The 17,567-nt window shown below is 41.8% G+C and overlaps 1 protein-coding gene across 2 annotated transcripts in view; it reads left to right on the plus strand.

Annotated features, from left to right (window-relative positions):
- ZNF81 (zinc finger protein 81) overlaps positions 1-17,567 on the plus strand; it is a 78,892-nt gene that overhangs the window by 39,993 nt on the left and 21,332 nt on the right. For both annotated transcript variants that reach the window (XM_007180276.3, XM_057537834.1), the window contains 2 exons: positions 9,059-9,185; positions 16,998-17,093. In XM_007180276.3, coding sequence (XP_007180338.2) covers positions 9,059-9,185; positions 16,998-17,093 — 223 coding nt within the window. The remainder of the gene's footprint in view (positions 1-9,058; positions 9,186-16,997; positions 17,094-17,567) is intronic.

The following is a 17,567-nucleotide window of genomic DNA, read 5'->3' on the forward strand; positions in this document are numbered from 1 at the left end:
CACTTCTCACTTTACACTGAGGGGGAGAAGGGCTGCGGTTGTCAGCCTGTCAGAAATTAAGTATGTAAATTAATGCTTAAGTGTATGAATTTGAATATGATTTACAAGAGGCTTGGAGTGTCGTTGGGGGAAAATACTGAAGTTTCTCTTTCCCCTTCAAGGTTAACAAGTGCTCAGTGACCTTTACAGACTGCACGCGGGCATGGGTGTGCCCATGTGTGCACTTGGCCACCGAACTTTGGCCGGGAGCTGAAATACTGCCGAAGAGCAAATCCTGGACTCCTTCTGGAACGTCCCTTTCTGCCATCCATGAATGTCAGTCCATAAGAGCAATTTCATTAGCATTTCCTCATTTTCCAATATAAGCAGTGAGTGTGGCCTGATAATGTGGGCCCTCATCCATCCTTTGCAGAGTATGGGAAAAATCATAGCACTCTTTGCAGTAAAATTTTTCAGCATGTTAAGTTGTATTCTATTGACATTTACAATCAAAGGAGAATGATACTGTTATGATCATATACTGTTTTCTGAAATGAAAGGACCATGGCACCCAGGGCTTTATCAGTCATCCAGTCTTCCCTCCTTTGGTGCCAGGGAAACTGAAGGCCAGAGAGGAGAAGCAGCACAGCCCCCAGCCAGGGAGGCCTGGCTCCGAGCCTTCTAGCTCAGGAGGTGTTGAGCTATCCCTGCATCGCTGTATCCCGCTGGTTTTCAGTCTGACATTTCCCGTGAGCTTTCTTTTGCTAAAAGAAAGGAACTCACATTTATAAATGAGAGCTATTTGTTTTGACTATGTCTGTAACTTTTTCTAAGTAAATGAAGCATGTAATGGTATCTTAAGGTGTGTTCCTGTGTGGCAGTTTTATAAAAAATTTGTTATTATGAATTTTTATTCCCAAATATAAATTTTAACTTAAAAAAATAAAAATAAAACACTTCAGTGGTGATCTGTTACTAAAAGAATTCATACTATTTCATGATCAGACTCCAGCATACTTCCTTGGATTGTTTTTTCTCTTAATTGCCTCCTTGACATATTATATAATCTCTCCTTTTCACAAAGCTGTTCGCTCTTTGCTTAATTACTGTGTATTTTCCTGTCTCCACACCAATCTCTTTGTCTTTTCTGGAAAACATTTTCCCCCACTTATCTCTATCACACTTATTTTTTCCAGGATTCAGTTTAAACTGTACCAGCTCTATGGAACCTAAACCTACATCCCCAGTAGAATCGACTGTTTTCTCTTTGGGGCCCACATTGTACCCTGAATGTATTTATAATATGCACTTTTTGTTTTCTGTGTTTTTTGAAACTGAGTTATATTTGAACTACATTGAATTACCCAGATCTTAAATGGTATACTTTAATGAATTTTGACAAGTATGTATACCCATAACTCAGATTAAAATATAGAACATGTCCATCACCCTTGAAGGTTCCTGCCTAATCAGTCAATATCCTCCCCCTGAGGCAACCATTGTTAATATATTTTTTTTTTCATTGTTAATATTTTTAATCCCTATAGATTAGCCCTGCTGGTCCTTGATTGTCATATAAATAGAATCATACGGTTTGTGTTTGGCTCTGCATTTGGCTTCTATTTGTAAATTTTTGAGAGTCATCCAGGTTGTTGGTTCTACCAGTAGCTCTTTCTTTTTTATTGCTGAATATTCAATTATATGAATATACTATAATTTGTTTATGCATTTACCTGCTGATGAACATTTGGAATGTTTCTAGTTTTTTTTATCATGATAAATCCTGCTATAAATATTCTTGTGGAATTTTCTGAGGATATATTGTTGTCATTTCTTTTTAGTATCTACCAAGGAATGGAATTGCCAGATTACAGGCTGGTGTATATTTAACTTTATTAGAAACTGCAAAACCAGGGACTTCCCTGGTGGGGCAGTGGTTAAGAATCCGCCTGCCAATGCAGGGGACACAGGTTCGACCCCTGGTCCAGGAAGATCCCACATGCTGTGGAGCAACTAAGCTCGTGCGCTACAACTACTGAGTCTGCATGCCCTAGGGCCCGCGTGCTGCAACTACTGAGCCCGCATGCTTTAGGGCCCACGTGCCACAACCACTGAGCCCATGCGCTTAGAGCCCATGCTCCGCAACAAGAGAAGCCACCACAATGAGAAGCCCGGGCACCACAACAAAGAGTAGCCCCTGCTCACCACAACTAGAGAAAGCCTGCGCACAGCAGTGAAGACCCAAAACAGCCAAAAAAAAAAAAAAAACTGCCAAACAAGTTTCCAAAGTGATAGTTCAGTTTTACATTTCTACCAGCAATTTTTCAGTTTCTTTTTAACTTTAGCTTTGAAAGTGAGTGTATAGTGCTATCTCAGTGTAGTTTAAATTGCATTTCCCTTATAACTAATGATGTTGAACATCTTTTAATATGCTTTATTGGTATGTCTTTTTCATGTGTGTCTGTTCAAATATATTGCCCATTTTAAAAAATAGGGTTACATGTCTTTTGCTTTGTAGGAGTTCTTTATACATTCTTTTTTTTTTAAATTTTATTTATTTATTTATTTATTTATTTATTTATTTTATGGCTGTGTTGGGTCTTCATTTCTGTGCGAGGGCTTTCTCTAGTTGCGGCGAGCGGGGGCCACTCTTCATTGCGGTGCGCGGGCCTCTCACTATCGCGGCCTCTCTTGTTGCGGAGCACAGGCTCCAGACGCGCAGTCTCAGCAATTGTGGCTCACGGGCCTAGTTGCTCCACGGCATGTGGGATCTTCCCAGACCAGGGCTCGAACCCGCGTCCCCTGCATTGGCAGGCAGATTCTCAACCACTGCGCCACCAGGGAAGCCCTATACATTCTTAATATGGGTGTTTTGTATACATATTGCAAATATTTTCTCCCAGTCTGTGTCTTGGCTTTTTGTTTTCTTAATGACATCTTTTTAAAATTTTTATTTTATTGAAGTATAGTTGATTTACAATGTTGTGTTCAACATTTCTGCTGTACAGCAAAGTGATTCAGTTATACATATATATATTCTTTTTCACATTCTTTTCCATTATGGCTTATCACAGGATATTGAATATAATTCCCTGTGCTCTACAGTAGGACCTTGTTGTGTATCTATTCTGTATGTAATAGTTTGCATCTGCTAACCCCAAACTCCCAATCCATCCCTCCCCCACTGCCCCTCCCCCTTGGCAACCACAAGTCTGTTCTCTATGTCTATGAGTTAATGACATCTTTTGATGAGCAGAAGTTTTAATTTTGATAAGGTCCCATTTACCAAAATTTTCTTTTGTGGTTGTTGCTTTTTGTACTATGTCAAGAAATCCTTGCTTGTCCCAGCATTGCAAAGATGTTCTCTTATGTTTTCTTCCGGGACATTTTTAGTTTTAGTTTTTATGTTTAGGTCTATAATATAGCTTGAATTAATTTTTTGTTGACTTTTTCTGTCATTTGTTTTCTATTTCATTAATTTTTTTGATCTTTGCTAGTTCTTTTCTTTTACCTTCTTTGGGTTTATTTGGTCTTTTACTTTCTAGCTCCTTGAGGTTAAATTTTAGGTCATTGATTTTAGACTCTTTTCTAATATAAGCATTTAAAGCTATAAATTTCCTTCTAAATTTATCTTTATCTGCTTCATGCAAATTTTGATTTTTTTTTAGTAAGCAGCCTTCTAAGTTGGCTGTCAGTGATCCCTACTTCTCGGTATTCATACCCTTGTGTAATCCACTCCCCTTTGTATGTGGGCTGGACCTAGTGACTTGCTTCTAAGAAACAGAATAAGGTAAAAGTGTTGGGATGTCACTTATGTGATTAGGTTATAAAAGACTGTAACTTCCATCTTGCTGGCACTCTCTCTGGCTCTTCTCGCTTGCTGGCTTTGATGAAACAAGCTACCATGTTGTGAACTTCCCTATGGAGAGATCCACATGGCAAAGGACTGAGGGCAGCCACTGGCCAACAGTCAATGAGGAACTGAGTCACTCAGTACAACAAACCTCGAGACATGAATCTTATCAACAACCACTTGCCTGAGCTTGGAAGTGGGTCATTCCAAGTCAGTGTTCAAGATTAACGTAGCCCTGGCCAACATCTTGATTGCAGCCTTGTGGGAGACCCCGAGTGAGAGGACCTAGCTAAGCCACACCTGGACCCCTGACCCACTGTGGGATAATGGATATTGTTGTAACTCACTAAGTTTTAGGGTAATTTGCTATGCATCAAATAGAAAGCTAACACAGATTTTGGTACTGGGAGTAGGGTGTTGTCATAACATACCTAAAAATGTGGGAATATCTTTCAAACTTGGATGTGGGTGGAGGCTGGAAGGATTTTAACAAGCATATTAGATAAATCCTAAATTGCCTGAATAGATTATTAATTGAAATTTGGACTATAGGGTGCTGCTGAAGGCTCAAAAGGAAGTGAAGAACATGTTTGGGAAACTGGAGGAGCTTATGTGATAGAAACTTAGCAACACTGTCATCTGCAGTTATGTGGAAAGTAGAGAATTGTGCTTCATGAACTTGGTGATCTATCTAATATTTCCAAGAAAAGTGTTGAAGGCATCTAGTTTCTTCTTGCTGCTTTTAGCAAAATGTGAAAGGAGATAAATTGAGAGAAAGACTGTCAAACACAAAGGATCCAGGACTTGATGGTTTTGAAAATTATTAGCCTCTGCAGATAGCACAAGATTCTAAAGTTAAGAAATAGTTCTGAAACACTATCAGGAAAATATGATCTAGAAATAAAGCAAAAGATGTGACTATACAACCTTTTTTTAAGACCTCAGATCAGAGGACCAGAGCATTCAGCCACACAAAACTCCCCTTGAAGAGATTAAGAGTGCCTCATAGATCTCAATCAAACAAGAGAGCCTCTAGGAAGCTTAAGAGTGTGTCCCTCAGCCCTCTCAGCAGGAGTCCAAGATAAAGAATGGCTTATCTCAAAGAGAGATCTGTAGGTGCACTTTTCATCTAAGGAAGTGAACCCAGTGAGATTCACAGACAACTCATAGTAGGAAGCAGACTGAGAAAACTCTTCTGCTACTTTTCCTGAAATGCTACCTTTCAACCTTTCATGAAATAGGAAAGATGGCTCAGAGGGTGGGACCAAAAACACAAGAGGGTAGAACCAAAAGCCATGAAGAACTTATCAAGGAACTCCTAAATTTGCCCAGCCAGGTAACACTTATTTTCTTCAGCATGTAAAAATTTTGTAGTTTGTATTCTGTATTTTGACCTCTATTTCTTCTGTTGAGCACTGAGTGGTCATTTTAATCACTGTTTCCCTGTATGTAATATGTCTTTTTTTATTTGTTTGTTTTCTGGCTGTTTTCTTTTCTTCTTTGGTTTTCATTAGTTTGACTACAGTGTGCATAGGTGTGGTTTTCTGTGGATTTATCCTGCTTGAATCTGTAAATTTATGTCTTTTACCATATTTGGGAAGTTTCTGCCTATTATTTTTTTTAATAAATTTATTTATTTACTTTTTTATTTTTGGCTGCATTGGGTCTTTGTTGCTGTGTGCGGGCTTTCTCTAGTTGCGGCGAGCGGGGGCTACTCTTCATTGTGGTGCACGGGCTTCTCATTGCAGTGGATTCTCTTGTTGCAGAGCACGGGCTCTAGGTGCGCGGGCTTCAGTAGTTGTGGCACGCGGGCTCAGTAGTTGTGGCTCACGGGCTGTAGAGTGCAGGCTCAGTAATTGTGGCACACGGGCTTAGTTGTTCCACAGCATGTGGGATATTCCCGGACCGGGGCTCGAACCTGTGTCCCCTGCATTGGCAGGCGGATTCTTAACCACTGCGCCACCAGGGAAGTCCGTGCCTATTATTTTTAAAAATATATTTTTCTGTCCCTTTCCCCTCTCCTGTCTCCTTCTGGTTCTCCAGTTACATGTATGTTAGATCTTTTGATATTGTCTTATCCTGGGACTGTATTCTTTTTTTCAAATTTTTTCTCTCTGCTTTTCAGACTGGGCAATTTCTGTTTGTCTGTCTTTACATTCATTAACTCTTTCTGCTGTTAAGCCCATCTAGTGAATTTTTTAGTTCCAGATTATATTTTTCAGCTCTAGACTTTTCACTTGGTTATTTTTTTAAATTGAGGTATGATTGACATATAACATTATATTAGTTTCCGGTGTATAACATGATGATTCAATATTGTATATATTGTGAAATGATCACCACAATAAGTCTAGCTAACGTCCATTACCATACATAATTACAAATGTTTTTCTTGTGTTGAGAACTTTTAAGATTTACTTTCTTAGCAACTTTCAAATACGCAATACAGTATTATTAACTATAATTACCATGCTGTATATTACATCCCCATGGCTTATTTATTTTATAACTGGAAGTTTGTACCTTTTGACCCCTTCACGCATTTCACCCACCACCCACTCCTGCCTCTGGCAACCACCAACTGTTCTCTGTATCTGTGAGCTCTGTTTTTTGTTTTTTGTTTTTCTTAGACTCCACATATAAGTGAGATCATACGGAATTTTCTTTCTCTGTCTGATTTATTTCACTTAGCATAATGCCCTCAAGGTCCATCCATGTTGTTGCAAATGGCAATATTTCCTTCTTTTTTATAGCTGAATAATATTCCATTGTGTGTGTGTGTATGTATGTTTGTGTGTGTGTGTGTGTGCGTATATACACACACACACACACACCACGTTTTCTTTATCCATTTTTCCACTTATGGATGCTTAGGTTGATTCTATATCTTGGCTATTGTAAATAATGCTGCAGTGAACGTGGGAGTGCAGATATCTTTTTGGGTTAATGTATTCATTTTCTTTAGATAGATACCCAGAAGTGGAAGTGCTGGGTCATACCTAGTTCTGTTTTTAATTTTTCGAGGAACCTCTATCTTGTTTTCCATAGTGGCTGCACCAATTTACATTTCCACCAGCAGTGCACAAGGGTTCCCTTTTTCCTGTGTTCTCACTAACACTTGTTATTTCTTGTCTTTTTGATGATAGCCACTCTAACAGGTATGAGGTGATATCACATTGTGGTTTTGATTTGCATTTCCCTGATGATTAGTGATATTGAGCACCTTTTCATGTACATGTTGGCCATCTGTATATCTCTTTGGAGAAATGTCTGTTCAGATCCTCTGCCCATTTTTTAATCAGATTTTTTTGGGTTTTTTGCTGTTGAGTTGTATGAGTTCTTTATATATTTTGGATATTAACCCCTTATCAGATATATGATTTGCAAATATTTTTTCCCATTCAGTAGGCTGCTGTGTCATTTTGTTGAAGGTTTCATTTGCTGTGCATAAGATGTTTACTTTGGTATATTCCCACTTGTTTATTTTTGTTTTTTGTTGCCTTTGCTTTTGGTGTCAAATCTAAAAATTCATCTCCAAGACTTATGTCAAGGAGCTTACCACCTATGTTTTCATCTAGGAGTTGTATGATTTCTGATCTCATGTTCTAGTCTTTAATCCATTTTGAGTTAATTTTTGCAGGTAGTATAAGATAGTGCTCGAGTTTCATTCTTTTGCATGTGGCTGTCCAGTTTTCCCAACACCATATATTGAAGAGACTGTCCTTTCCCCATTTTATATTCTTGGCTCCTTTGTCATAAGTTAATTGACCGTATACGTGTGGGTTGATATCTGGGCTTTCTGTTCTGTTCTGTTGATCTATATATTTGTTTTTATACCACAGTCGAGTTACTTAATACATTCATCACCTCACAGAGTTGCTTCATTTGAGTGTGTGTGTGTGTGTGTGTGTGTGGTGAGAACACTAAAGTTAATTTTTGTATATGGTGTGAGATGTGGGTCAGGGTTTGTTTTTTTCCTCCAAAACGCATATCCATTTGTTCCAGCACAATTTTTAAAAAAGACTTTTCCTTTCCCCCATTGAATCACTTTGGCACCTTTGTCATAAACCAGTTGTCCATATGTGTGCAGATGTGTTTCTGGATTCTCTATTCTGTTCCATTGATATATGTGTCTGTACTTAGATCAATACCACGCTGTCTGATTATTGTAGCTTTAAAGTAAGTCTTAATATTACATAGTATAAATCCTCCATGCTAATCCTTGCTTTATGTATTCTAGTTCCTTTGCATAGCCATATAAACTTTTAACATTTCCCTGTCAATTTTTACCAAAAAGTTGACAAATAATTGGCTGAACAAGTAGAAGACAAATGAGTAAAGTGATATAAAATTTCAACAACACTCAATCGAGTTGATTTATATATTATAGAACACTGCACCCACCAGTAGCTGAATATGCATTCCTTTCCAGGGACACATGAAATGTTCTTCTGGATAGAACATATGTTGAAATCATACAGAGTATGTTTTGTGACCACTATGGAATTAAATTAAAATTGGCCAAAAAAAAAAGGCATCAAGAGAAAATGGCTATATTTTTGAAGACTAAATGAAAGCAGCAGTAGAGGGAGCTATGTAAAGTGGGAAAAAAATGCACATGCTTCCTTCTAAAAGTTATAAAACGCAAATTCCCATTAAAATGAGCAACAAAATAGGATCAAGTTCAAATCCTGTACCGAAATATTATTTTTAAAAATGAAAGACTGATGGGCTTCCCTGGTGGCGCAGTGGTTGAGAGTCTGCCTGCCAATGCAGGGGACACGGGTTCAAGCCCTGGTCTGGGAGGATCCCACATGCCGTGGAGCGACTGGGCCCGTGAGCCACAATTGCTGAGCCTGCGCGTCTGGAGCCTGTGCTCCGCAACAAGAGAGGCCACGATAATGAGAGGCCCACGCACCGCGATGAAGAGTGGCCCCCACTTGCCGCAACTAGAGAAAGCCCTCACACAGAAACGAAGACCCAACACAGCCATAATTAATTAATTAATTAATTAATTAAAAAATGAAAGACTGAGTGTTGTACACAATGAATAGCAGAAATTTCCAATTAGATATTTGTATTCTGTACATTATGTATAAGTAGGTATTTAATAGGCATACCCTATGGGATATTATGGTAAAAATTACTAAAAACAATTTTCTATCTGTCTCTTCCCTATCCCCCCATGCTGACCATGTCACCCTGAACGGGATTGTGTTGTTACAGGTGTCAGTGTCCTTTGAGGACGTGACTGTGGACTTCAGCAGGGAAGAGTGGCAGCAGCTGGATTCTACTCAAAGGCGCCTGTACCAGGACGTGATGCTGGAGAACTATAGCCACCTCCTCTCACTGGGTAAGCAGAGCCACTCTGTGAACCTACAAGGACCTTGTTATGGGTAAAATTGTGTCCCCCCCCCAAAGAAACTGTGTTGAAGTCCTAACCCCCACTACTTCTGAATGTGACCTTATTTAGAAATAGGGTCTTTCCAGAAGTAATCAAGCAAAAACAGGGTCATTAGATGGGCCCTAATCCAATATGACTGGCATCCTTATAGAAAAGGGACGTCTAGACATAGAGACACAGAAACACAGAGGGAAGGCAATGTGAAGACATACAAGGAAAAGATGACCATGTGACTGGAGTGATGCATCTATAGGACAAGAAATGCCTGAGGCCAGAGAAGCCAGGAGTGAGGCATGGAACAGTTCCCTCGCTAGCACCTTCAAAAAGAGCATGGCCCTGCTTACACCTTGATTTTAGACTTCTGGCCTCCAGAACTTCAAGACAATAAATTTCTGTTGTTCTGAGCCACCCAGTTAGTGGTACTTTGTTACAACAGCCCTAGGAAACTAGCACAGCTTTCTGTACTGGGAAGTGGGGTGCTGCTGTAACAAATACCTACAAAAACCATGGAGGTGGCTTTGGAATTGGGCAATGGGTAGAGGCTGGAAAGATTTTCAGGTGCTTGATAGAAAACGTCTAGATTGCCTCAGAGAAACTGTTGGTAGAAATAGGAGTGTTAAAGGTGTTTTTGGTGAGGTCTCAGATGGAAGTGAGGAACATATAATTGGAAACTGGTGGAAAGGTGATTCTTATTATAAAGTGGCAGAGAATTTGGCTGAATTGTGTTCTCTTGGGTAGAAAACAGAAGTCGTGAATGATGAATTTGGATATTTAGCTGAGGAGATTTCTAAGCAAAGTGTTAAAGGCAAGGCTTGGTTTCTGCTTCATACTTACAGTAAAATGCTAGAGGAAAGAGAGAAATTGAAGGAGGAATTGTTAGTAAAAAGGAACTAGAATATGAAGATTTGGAAAATTCTCAGCCTATCCATACTGCAAAATATAAGAAGGTGTACTCTGGAAAGAGCACCAAGGGTGTGGCTGGACAACCAGTTGCTAAAAAGATTAGGTATATGATTTGTGGATCCAATCAACCATCTCAGGAGAAACGCTGCCAGCTTGGGCTGAAGAGGACGGAGGCAGGGAAAAAGGCAGGAAGACTGGGGTTCTGCGATTCTACAGACAGGAAACAGGCCAGTAAAGCTATTTGGCTGTGAACACCCTTCAAGAAAAGGGATGAATGACCCCCAAAATGGTTCAGAAGCCAGCAGGGCTGTCACTGCCATCACAGGCCCAGAGGGCACAGACTGGGAAGATGCAGGGCGACTGGCTGTCACCTCTTTGTTTCCAGAAGGTGAGCCACCTTATTGGTTCCAGAGCTAAGAGGGCAGGGCCACCACCCAGGTGTGAGGTTGCCACATCTGATCTGAGGTCACACCTCTTAACATGCTCTCTTGAACTCTCTCTTCAACTGTCCCTTACGGTACTTGTTGACTATCAGTTTTGAGCCAGTATTTAGCCTAAGACGGAGTTTACTGCCCACTTTGGGCACATTCTCAAGCAACACGACTCTGGGAGGACCCAGCCTCAGTGCTCCAAGGGCAGCTCCTGCCCTCACACCATCCACAGGCTGGGCCTCCATCATAAGGACTTGGGCCCCTTACGAGCAGCACTGGGAGGCAGGTGTTGTCCCTCCTTTTGTTTATGGAAGAGCCAGACACAAAAACTTACTCTTCAAGACCTTGGAAGGGATATCTCAACATGCCCCACACCACTGGACCCCTAGAAATTTCACTGCGATAGAAGGCCCCTAAATTTTTTTCCCACCTTCTGACACACAAATGTCTTATCCATAAGTCTAGAGTAGTTGCTCCTCCTTGTTCACTAGGTCTAATGAGCATAGTATCACCCATGTAATCGACCGATGTGATGTCCTGTGGAAGGGAAAGTTGATCAAGATCCCTGCAGACTAAATTATGACATAGGACTGGAGAGTTGATCTGCCTCTGAGCTAGGACAGTGGAGGTGTACAGCTGGCCTTGCTAACGGAGAGAAAACGGCTTCTGCTGGTCTTGACTAACAGGTATTGTTTTTAAAAAAAGCATTTGCCAGATAAATAGCTACATACCCGGTATCAAGGAGTGCGTTCATTTGCTCAAGCAACAAAACCATATCTGGTACAGCAGCTGCTGTTGGAGTCACTACCAGGTGGAGTTTATGATAATCCACTGTCTTCTGCACAGGCCAAATAGGCACGGTGAATAGGGATGTAGTGCAACCACCACCCTGCATCCTTCAGGGCCTTGATGGTGGCACTAATCTCTGCAGTCCCTCAGGAATGCGGTACTGCTTTTAGTTTACCATTTTCCGAGGTAGAGGCAGTTCTAGTGGCTTCCACTTGGCATTTCCCACCATAAAAGGCCTCACTCAATAGGTCAGGAAACCAGTATGGGGATATTGCCAGTTGCTGAGTATGTGTATTCCAGTTATGCATTCCTGGACCAGAGAAGTAACCACAAGATGGGTTTGGGGATCCACTGAGCCCACTGTGTGTGATGGACCTGAGCAAAAACTCCATTGATCACTTCACTTTTATAAGCCCCTACGCTGTCTGGTGGGCCACAGTGATGTTTTGGGTCTTTTGGAATTAGTGTCAGTTCAGTGCCAAGGTCCAGTGATGTCTGGTAAGCCTCACTGTTTTTTTCCCCAATGCACAGGTACTCTGTAAAGGGATATAGGTCCCTTTAGGGAAGGTTGGGAGAAAGGTTAGTAGTATAAATTTTTGGCAGTGTCATGGGTTCCTTCCTTCAGGGACCCGGCCTCCCCTTCATTCAAAAGTGTTCATTCCGGGTGTGTAAACTGGCTCAAGTCTGAGAATTGATTGAGGAGCCAGGACTCTGTGTTTTGATGTTTCAAGTTAGACTTCTGTTCACTTGACCTAGCACTCTTCTCCTTAGACAGATCAAGTAAGAATTTAGTAGATTGCCCACCTATTTCTTCTCTAGGGATGTCAGGATCAACTAGCCAACCCCATAGATCTCTGTGAATTGGACTGTTTCTTTTTGTTTGTTTGTTTTTTGCAGGGCAGAAAGTTTGGTTTATTTCTAATGTATATTAAAGACATGTATGCATTTTTTCCTATTTGACAGTAGTATGGTATATGAGAAAGAAGTTTAAATCTCTACCCGGCCACTTGTTGAATGAATAACTAAGCCTCTTACTAGCTATGTGATTTTGGAATTTTACCTCTCTGAGCCTCAGTTTCCTTATCTAAAGGGACTAAGAGGAGACTTATTTTGAAGGTGAAATGAATGAATTTATCTAAAGTGCCTAGGGCAGTGTCTGGTACATAATGAATACTCAGTATTCTTTTATTTCCCCTTTCCTTGCTCTTAATTTGTTGATATGTCTGTCTGTGAGCAGGTGAGCCACTCTGTAACAGATGTTACATTTAATGCTAGTCCCCCTATTCTCATATAGTGTTAGAGAGAAGGATAGAGAGGTATAGACATATAACACATAAATATATGAGTATGTAGCATAGTTTCTTAAATATCTGAAAACTGTTCTTTGCGAAATGTTCATATACTGTTTTTGTCCTGCTTTTCTTAGACTGTCCTAACTCTGCTGCCTTGAAAGAAGGTTATCTCTTAAATAATGGAACACTAAGATAAAGGTTTGTTTTGAAAGATGTCTGAAGTCTAATGAGTAGGAGAATGAATTAAAACAGTATTATAAAACTTTCTACTCTTATGTGTGAATCGGACTTTTTTTTAAATTATTTATTTTTAATTTATTTATATTTGGCTGCGTTGGATCCTCGCTGCTGCACGCGGGCTTTCTCTAGTTGCAGTGAGAGGGGATTCCTCTTCATTGCGGTGCGCGGGCTTCCCATTGCGGTGACGTCTCTTGTTGCGCAGCACAGGCTCTAGGCACGCGGGCTTCAATAGTTGTGGCTCGCGGGCTCTAGAGTGCAGGCTCAGTAGTTGTGGTGCACGGGCTTAGTTGTTCCACAGCATGTGGGATCTTCCCAGACCAGGGCTTGAACCCGTGTCCCCTGCATTGGCAGGCGGATTCTTAACCACTGCGCCACCAGGGAAGCCCCCGGACTTTTCTGATTACTGCTTTGACCCTGTGGTAACTGCATCCACCTTGCATTTGACAACTCAGTGCCTCCATTTGGCCCCTGCCACCCCAGGATCCAATTACTCCCATTGCATTTAGGTTTCCCAGTTCACTGGCAGAAGTTCCCACTGAAATTTCTGACCTACAGCAAAGAGCAATCACAGATTACCCGGGGCCCCTTCACAAATTTATTAGTCACAGTCATCATCACAGATGTGTCTCTGGACCCTCCCGGCGTGAGCAAACCTTCCACGATAAATCCACTCTAACATTCCAATCTCCCTAAGCCTTTGGATGCCTTCCTCTGTAGTACACCAAAGTAGTCCTGGCATTTCAGCTGCATTTAGTGTGGGCCATGTTTTGGTCCATGTTTCAACCAACCAGCCAAACACACTGCTTCAGCCCTTCCTAACCCCTCAAGTGGCAACATTACATTCAGAATCTGCTTAGTGTACACATGTCAATAATTTTGGCCTGATCCAACTTTATGTTGTTTCCGTTATCCCACACTCTTAATATCCATTTCCACATATTCCCCAGATTTCTGTCCGTATAGATTGGACAAATCATGCAGTTCTTTTGGAGTATCTCACACCTCCTCATGGGTCACACTGTGTACCTCACCCTTGGGCCTTGATGAGACTTAAGTCTAGTTATAGGTCTGGAAGCAAAGACGGGTGGTAGGCATAGGTCCTGAGGGGAACCAGCAGCACCTTACAAGGCAAGTCCCTCAGGGGAGCTCACTGCAGGCTCCTCTGGCAGAGGAGGGTTAAACTTCTCAGTTGAGGGTAAAAGGGCTGCTTCTACTGGCAAAGACTCATCTGAATTTAGAAGTTCAGTGTCCTCATATGTCTCCATTCCAGTTTTCAGGATCCCGTTCCTTCCTCATCAATGCTCTCCTTTAACAGCAGGCACTCTGTGAGATTGGGAATTCAATTTGTGTTGTAATTTAGCCACTCACAGGATGAGACTCTGGGTTTGGTTTTCAGCCGTCTCAGCTCTGCAGCTACAGGAGCTAAGGGTTACTTTCAGGACAGACAGAGAAATTTTCAGGTCACTTATGCGATGCATGATCTGGGAAATCAAATCCCTGAGCTCATCCTTTTCTTTCCCCACTTCATCCAGCGCAATTAGGAGCAATCAGGCAATCTTACTATACTTGGAAGTTTGACAAAAATTTCCAAGGTATCAAATACAAGGTTATCTAGAACCTCACTTCTTATAAGCATTTGATTAGGAGTATCCAGTGTTGATATTTTGCATATCTCTATTGCCATGTCACACCAGGGACTATTAGTGCCCTCCTTACTACTGAAATAGAGTCATTAGTGCTTTTGAATCTAATCAGAATAAGGAACCAATTCCAGAAATCCCATAACTAATTCAGAAAACTCATCCTTGAGATTCTGTTCCTCTAGAGCCACTCTCAGTACCAAACTCTGTATTATGGTTCTGCAGAGAAATAGAACCAATAGGATATGGGTATATACATATAGAGAGTATACACATACGCGCATGTGCACATGTGTACATAAATACAGAGTAGGGGAGAGAGATTTATTTTAAGGAACCAGCTCACCCAGTTGTGGGGACTGGCAAGTCTGAAGGGCAGGCCAGCAGGCTGGAAATTCAGGTGAGTTGATGTCGAACTTTTGAGTCTGAAATCCACAGGGCAGGCCACGGACTGCAAACTAGGCAGATTTCTTATGTCGCAGTCCTGAAGCAGAATTCCTTTTTCCACTACCCGTTCTTTGTTCCCTTTGCTCTCAGCAAGCACCTCAGCTGGTTGTGGTTTTTTACCAAGTGGGATGACCCAAAACTTTATTCCTAAAGGGTCTGGCCCATTAGTAGTCCTGCCTGAGTTGAATTGTTGTAGTTTTCCATTGACTTTAATCACAGGGCATGATAGTATGCCTTATGGGGTCTCCTGTATTCTAGACATACTCTTCTTTACCTGCATCATGATATAGCAGTCCAATTTCCCCTTGGTAGTCAAGATCAACCACCCCAGCCAGCACAGTAACTCCCTTCTTTTCCTGTTGATTCAGAGGCGTGAAAAGACCAAGATGTCCAGGTGGCAGACTTAACTTCCAGTTCAATGGAATCATTGTTGTGTCTCTCGGTGGAAGTGTTCCTCCCTTTGGAACTAAAACGTGTAGAACAGTAGAGCATAAGGTTGCCGGTACAGGAAGCAAAATTTTTGCTAATGGGTCACTAGTGGTAATAGTAAGTGGTGCCACTCCTGGCCCGGGGCTGAGTGGGTGGGGCTACCACCCTGGTGGGCTTGGAGGACAGAGTGTTGTACCAATGAGAATTATTGTGAAGCCTTAAAATCTAATGGGGGGCTTCCCTGGTGGCGCAGTGGTTGAGAGTCTGCCTGCCAATGCAGGGGACACAGGTTCGAGCCCTGGTCTGGGAAGATCCCACATGCCGCGGAGCAACTAGGCCCGTGAGCCACAATTACTGAGCCTGCGCGTCTGGAGCCTGTGCTCCGCAACAAGAGAGACCGCGATAATGAGAGGCCTGCGCACCGCGATGAAGAGTGGCCCCCACTTGCCACAACTAGAGAAAGCCCTCGCACAGAAACGAAGACCCCACACAGCCATAAATAAATAAATAATTTTAAAAAAATCTAATGGAATTTGCCCTGCTAGGTTTCAGACTTGCTTGAGACCGCCCATCCCTTTTTAAATTCTAATTTCTCCCTTTTGGAATGGGAGTATCTATCCTCTGCCCATCCCACCACTGTATTTTGGAAGCAGATAACTCATCTGTTTCCACAGGTTTGCATGGAGAGGAATGTTGTCCCAGAATGACTCATACTCAAGTCTCATCTGTAAGATTTGGATGATTTAGATGATGTGATTTGAGACTTTGAGTTGATGTTTAGATGAGATTTTAGACGTAAGAGTTGATGCTGGGATGATTAAGACTTTGGGGGATACTGGGATGGGGTTAGTGTATTTTGCACATGGGAAGGACATGAATTTTGGGGCATCAGAGGGCCGGCTCTTATGGGTTGAATTGTGTCCCCTCAAAAAAAAGATATGTCGAAATCTTAACCCTCAGTACCTCAGAATGTGCCCTTATTTGCAAGTAGTAATCTTTACAGAGGGGATCAAGTTAAGATGAGGTCATTGGTGTGGGCCCTAATTGAGTGGTATCCTTACAAAAAAGGGAAATTTGGGCACCGAAATAGGCACGCATAGGGGGAAGACAATGAGAAGAGACGCACAGGGAGAAGACAGCCATGGGACTGGAGTAAAATGTGTTTACAAGCCAAGGAATGCTAAAGATTTTTGGCAAGCACAAGTGCTAGAAGATGCAAGGAAGGATTCTCCCCTATATCTGCCAGAGAGAACATGACCCTGCTAACACCTTGATTTCAGATTTCTAGCCTCCAGAAATATGAGACAATACCTTCCTATTGTTTTAAGCCACCCAGTTTTCGGTACTTTGTTAGAGCAGCCCTAGGGAACTAACACAGAACCTCAGAGAGGCCGCTTCCATCCTCAGCTGCTGAGTGCTCTGGGGCATCTGAAGTGTGTGATGGTGTCATCCTTGATTGGTCTGAGATTCTTCAGTCCCTTTGCACCTTTGCACTTATTACTCTTTTCCCAATGAAATGTGGTCACTTTTCCAAAGAACAAATGGAAAGCAATTAGCTGGACCCCATTTTCTATCATTTCCTGTTAACAGGGTGTGAAATTCCCAAGCCAGAGGTCATCTTCAAGTTGGAGCAAGGAGAGGAGCCTTGGACGTTGGAGGAGGAAACCCCACATCAGAGCTGCTCAGGTGAGCGAGTGTGATCCGGACATGGAAATACTTGAGGCTGATACTTTTAAAAGGCTATGATTGCTACCCTTTTTTTTTTTTGACATCTTTATTGGAGTATAATTGCTTTACAATGGTGTGTTAGTTTCTGCTCTACAACAAAGTGAATCAGCTATACATATACATGTATCCCCATATCTCTTCCCTCTTGCGTCTCCCTCCCTCCCACCCTCCCTATCCCACCCCTCTAGGTGGTCACAAAGCACCGAGCTGATCTCCCTGTGCTATGCAGCTGCTTCCCACTGAAGGTACAAAACTTTAGAAACTTCTTGAAAATAGATAACATTGGCCTCTCTGGTACCAAATTGCTCTCTCCCTTTATTTCCCTTACTGTTATCAACTGTCTTCTTGGCTTGGCTTTCCTCCAGGAGAATTGCTGCAATATGTATAGTCTCGATCATATGACAGGCTTCCTCAGTATGGATCTGGTTTTCT

Source organism: Balaenoptera acutorostrata, chromosome X (genome assembly GCF_949987535.1).
Source record: "Balaenoptera acutorostrata chromosome X, mBalAcu1.1, whole genome shotgun sequence".
In the NCBI taxonomy this organism is placed as follows: domain Eukaryota; kingdom Metazoa; phylum Chordata; class Mammalia; order Artiodactyla; family Balaenopteridae; genus Balaenoptera; species Balaenoptera acutorostrata.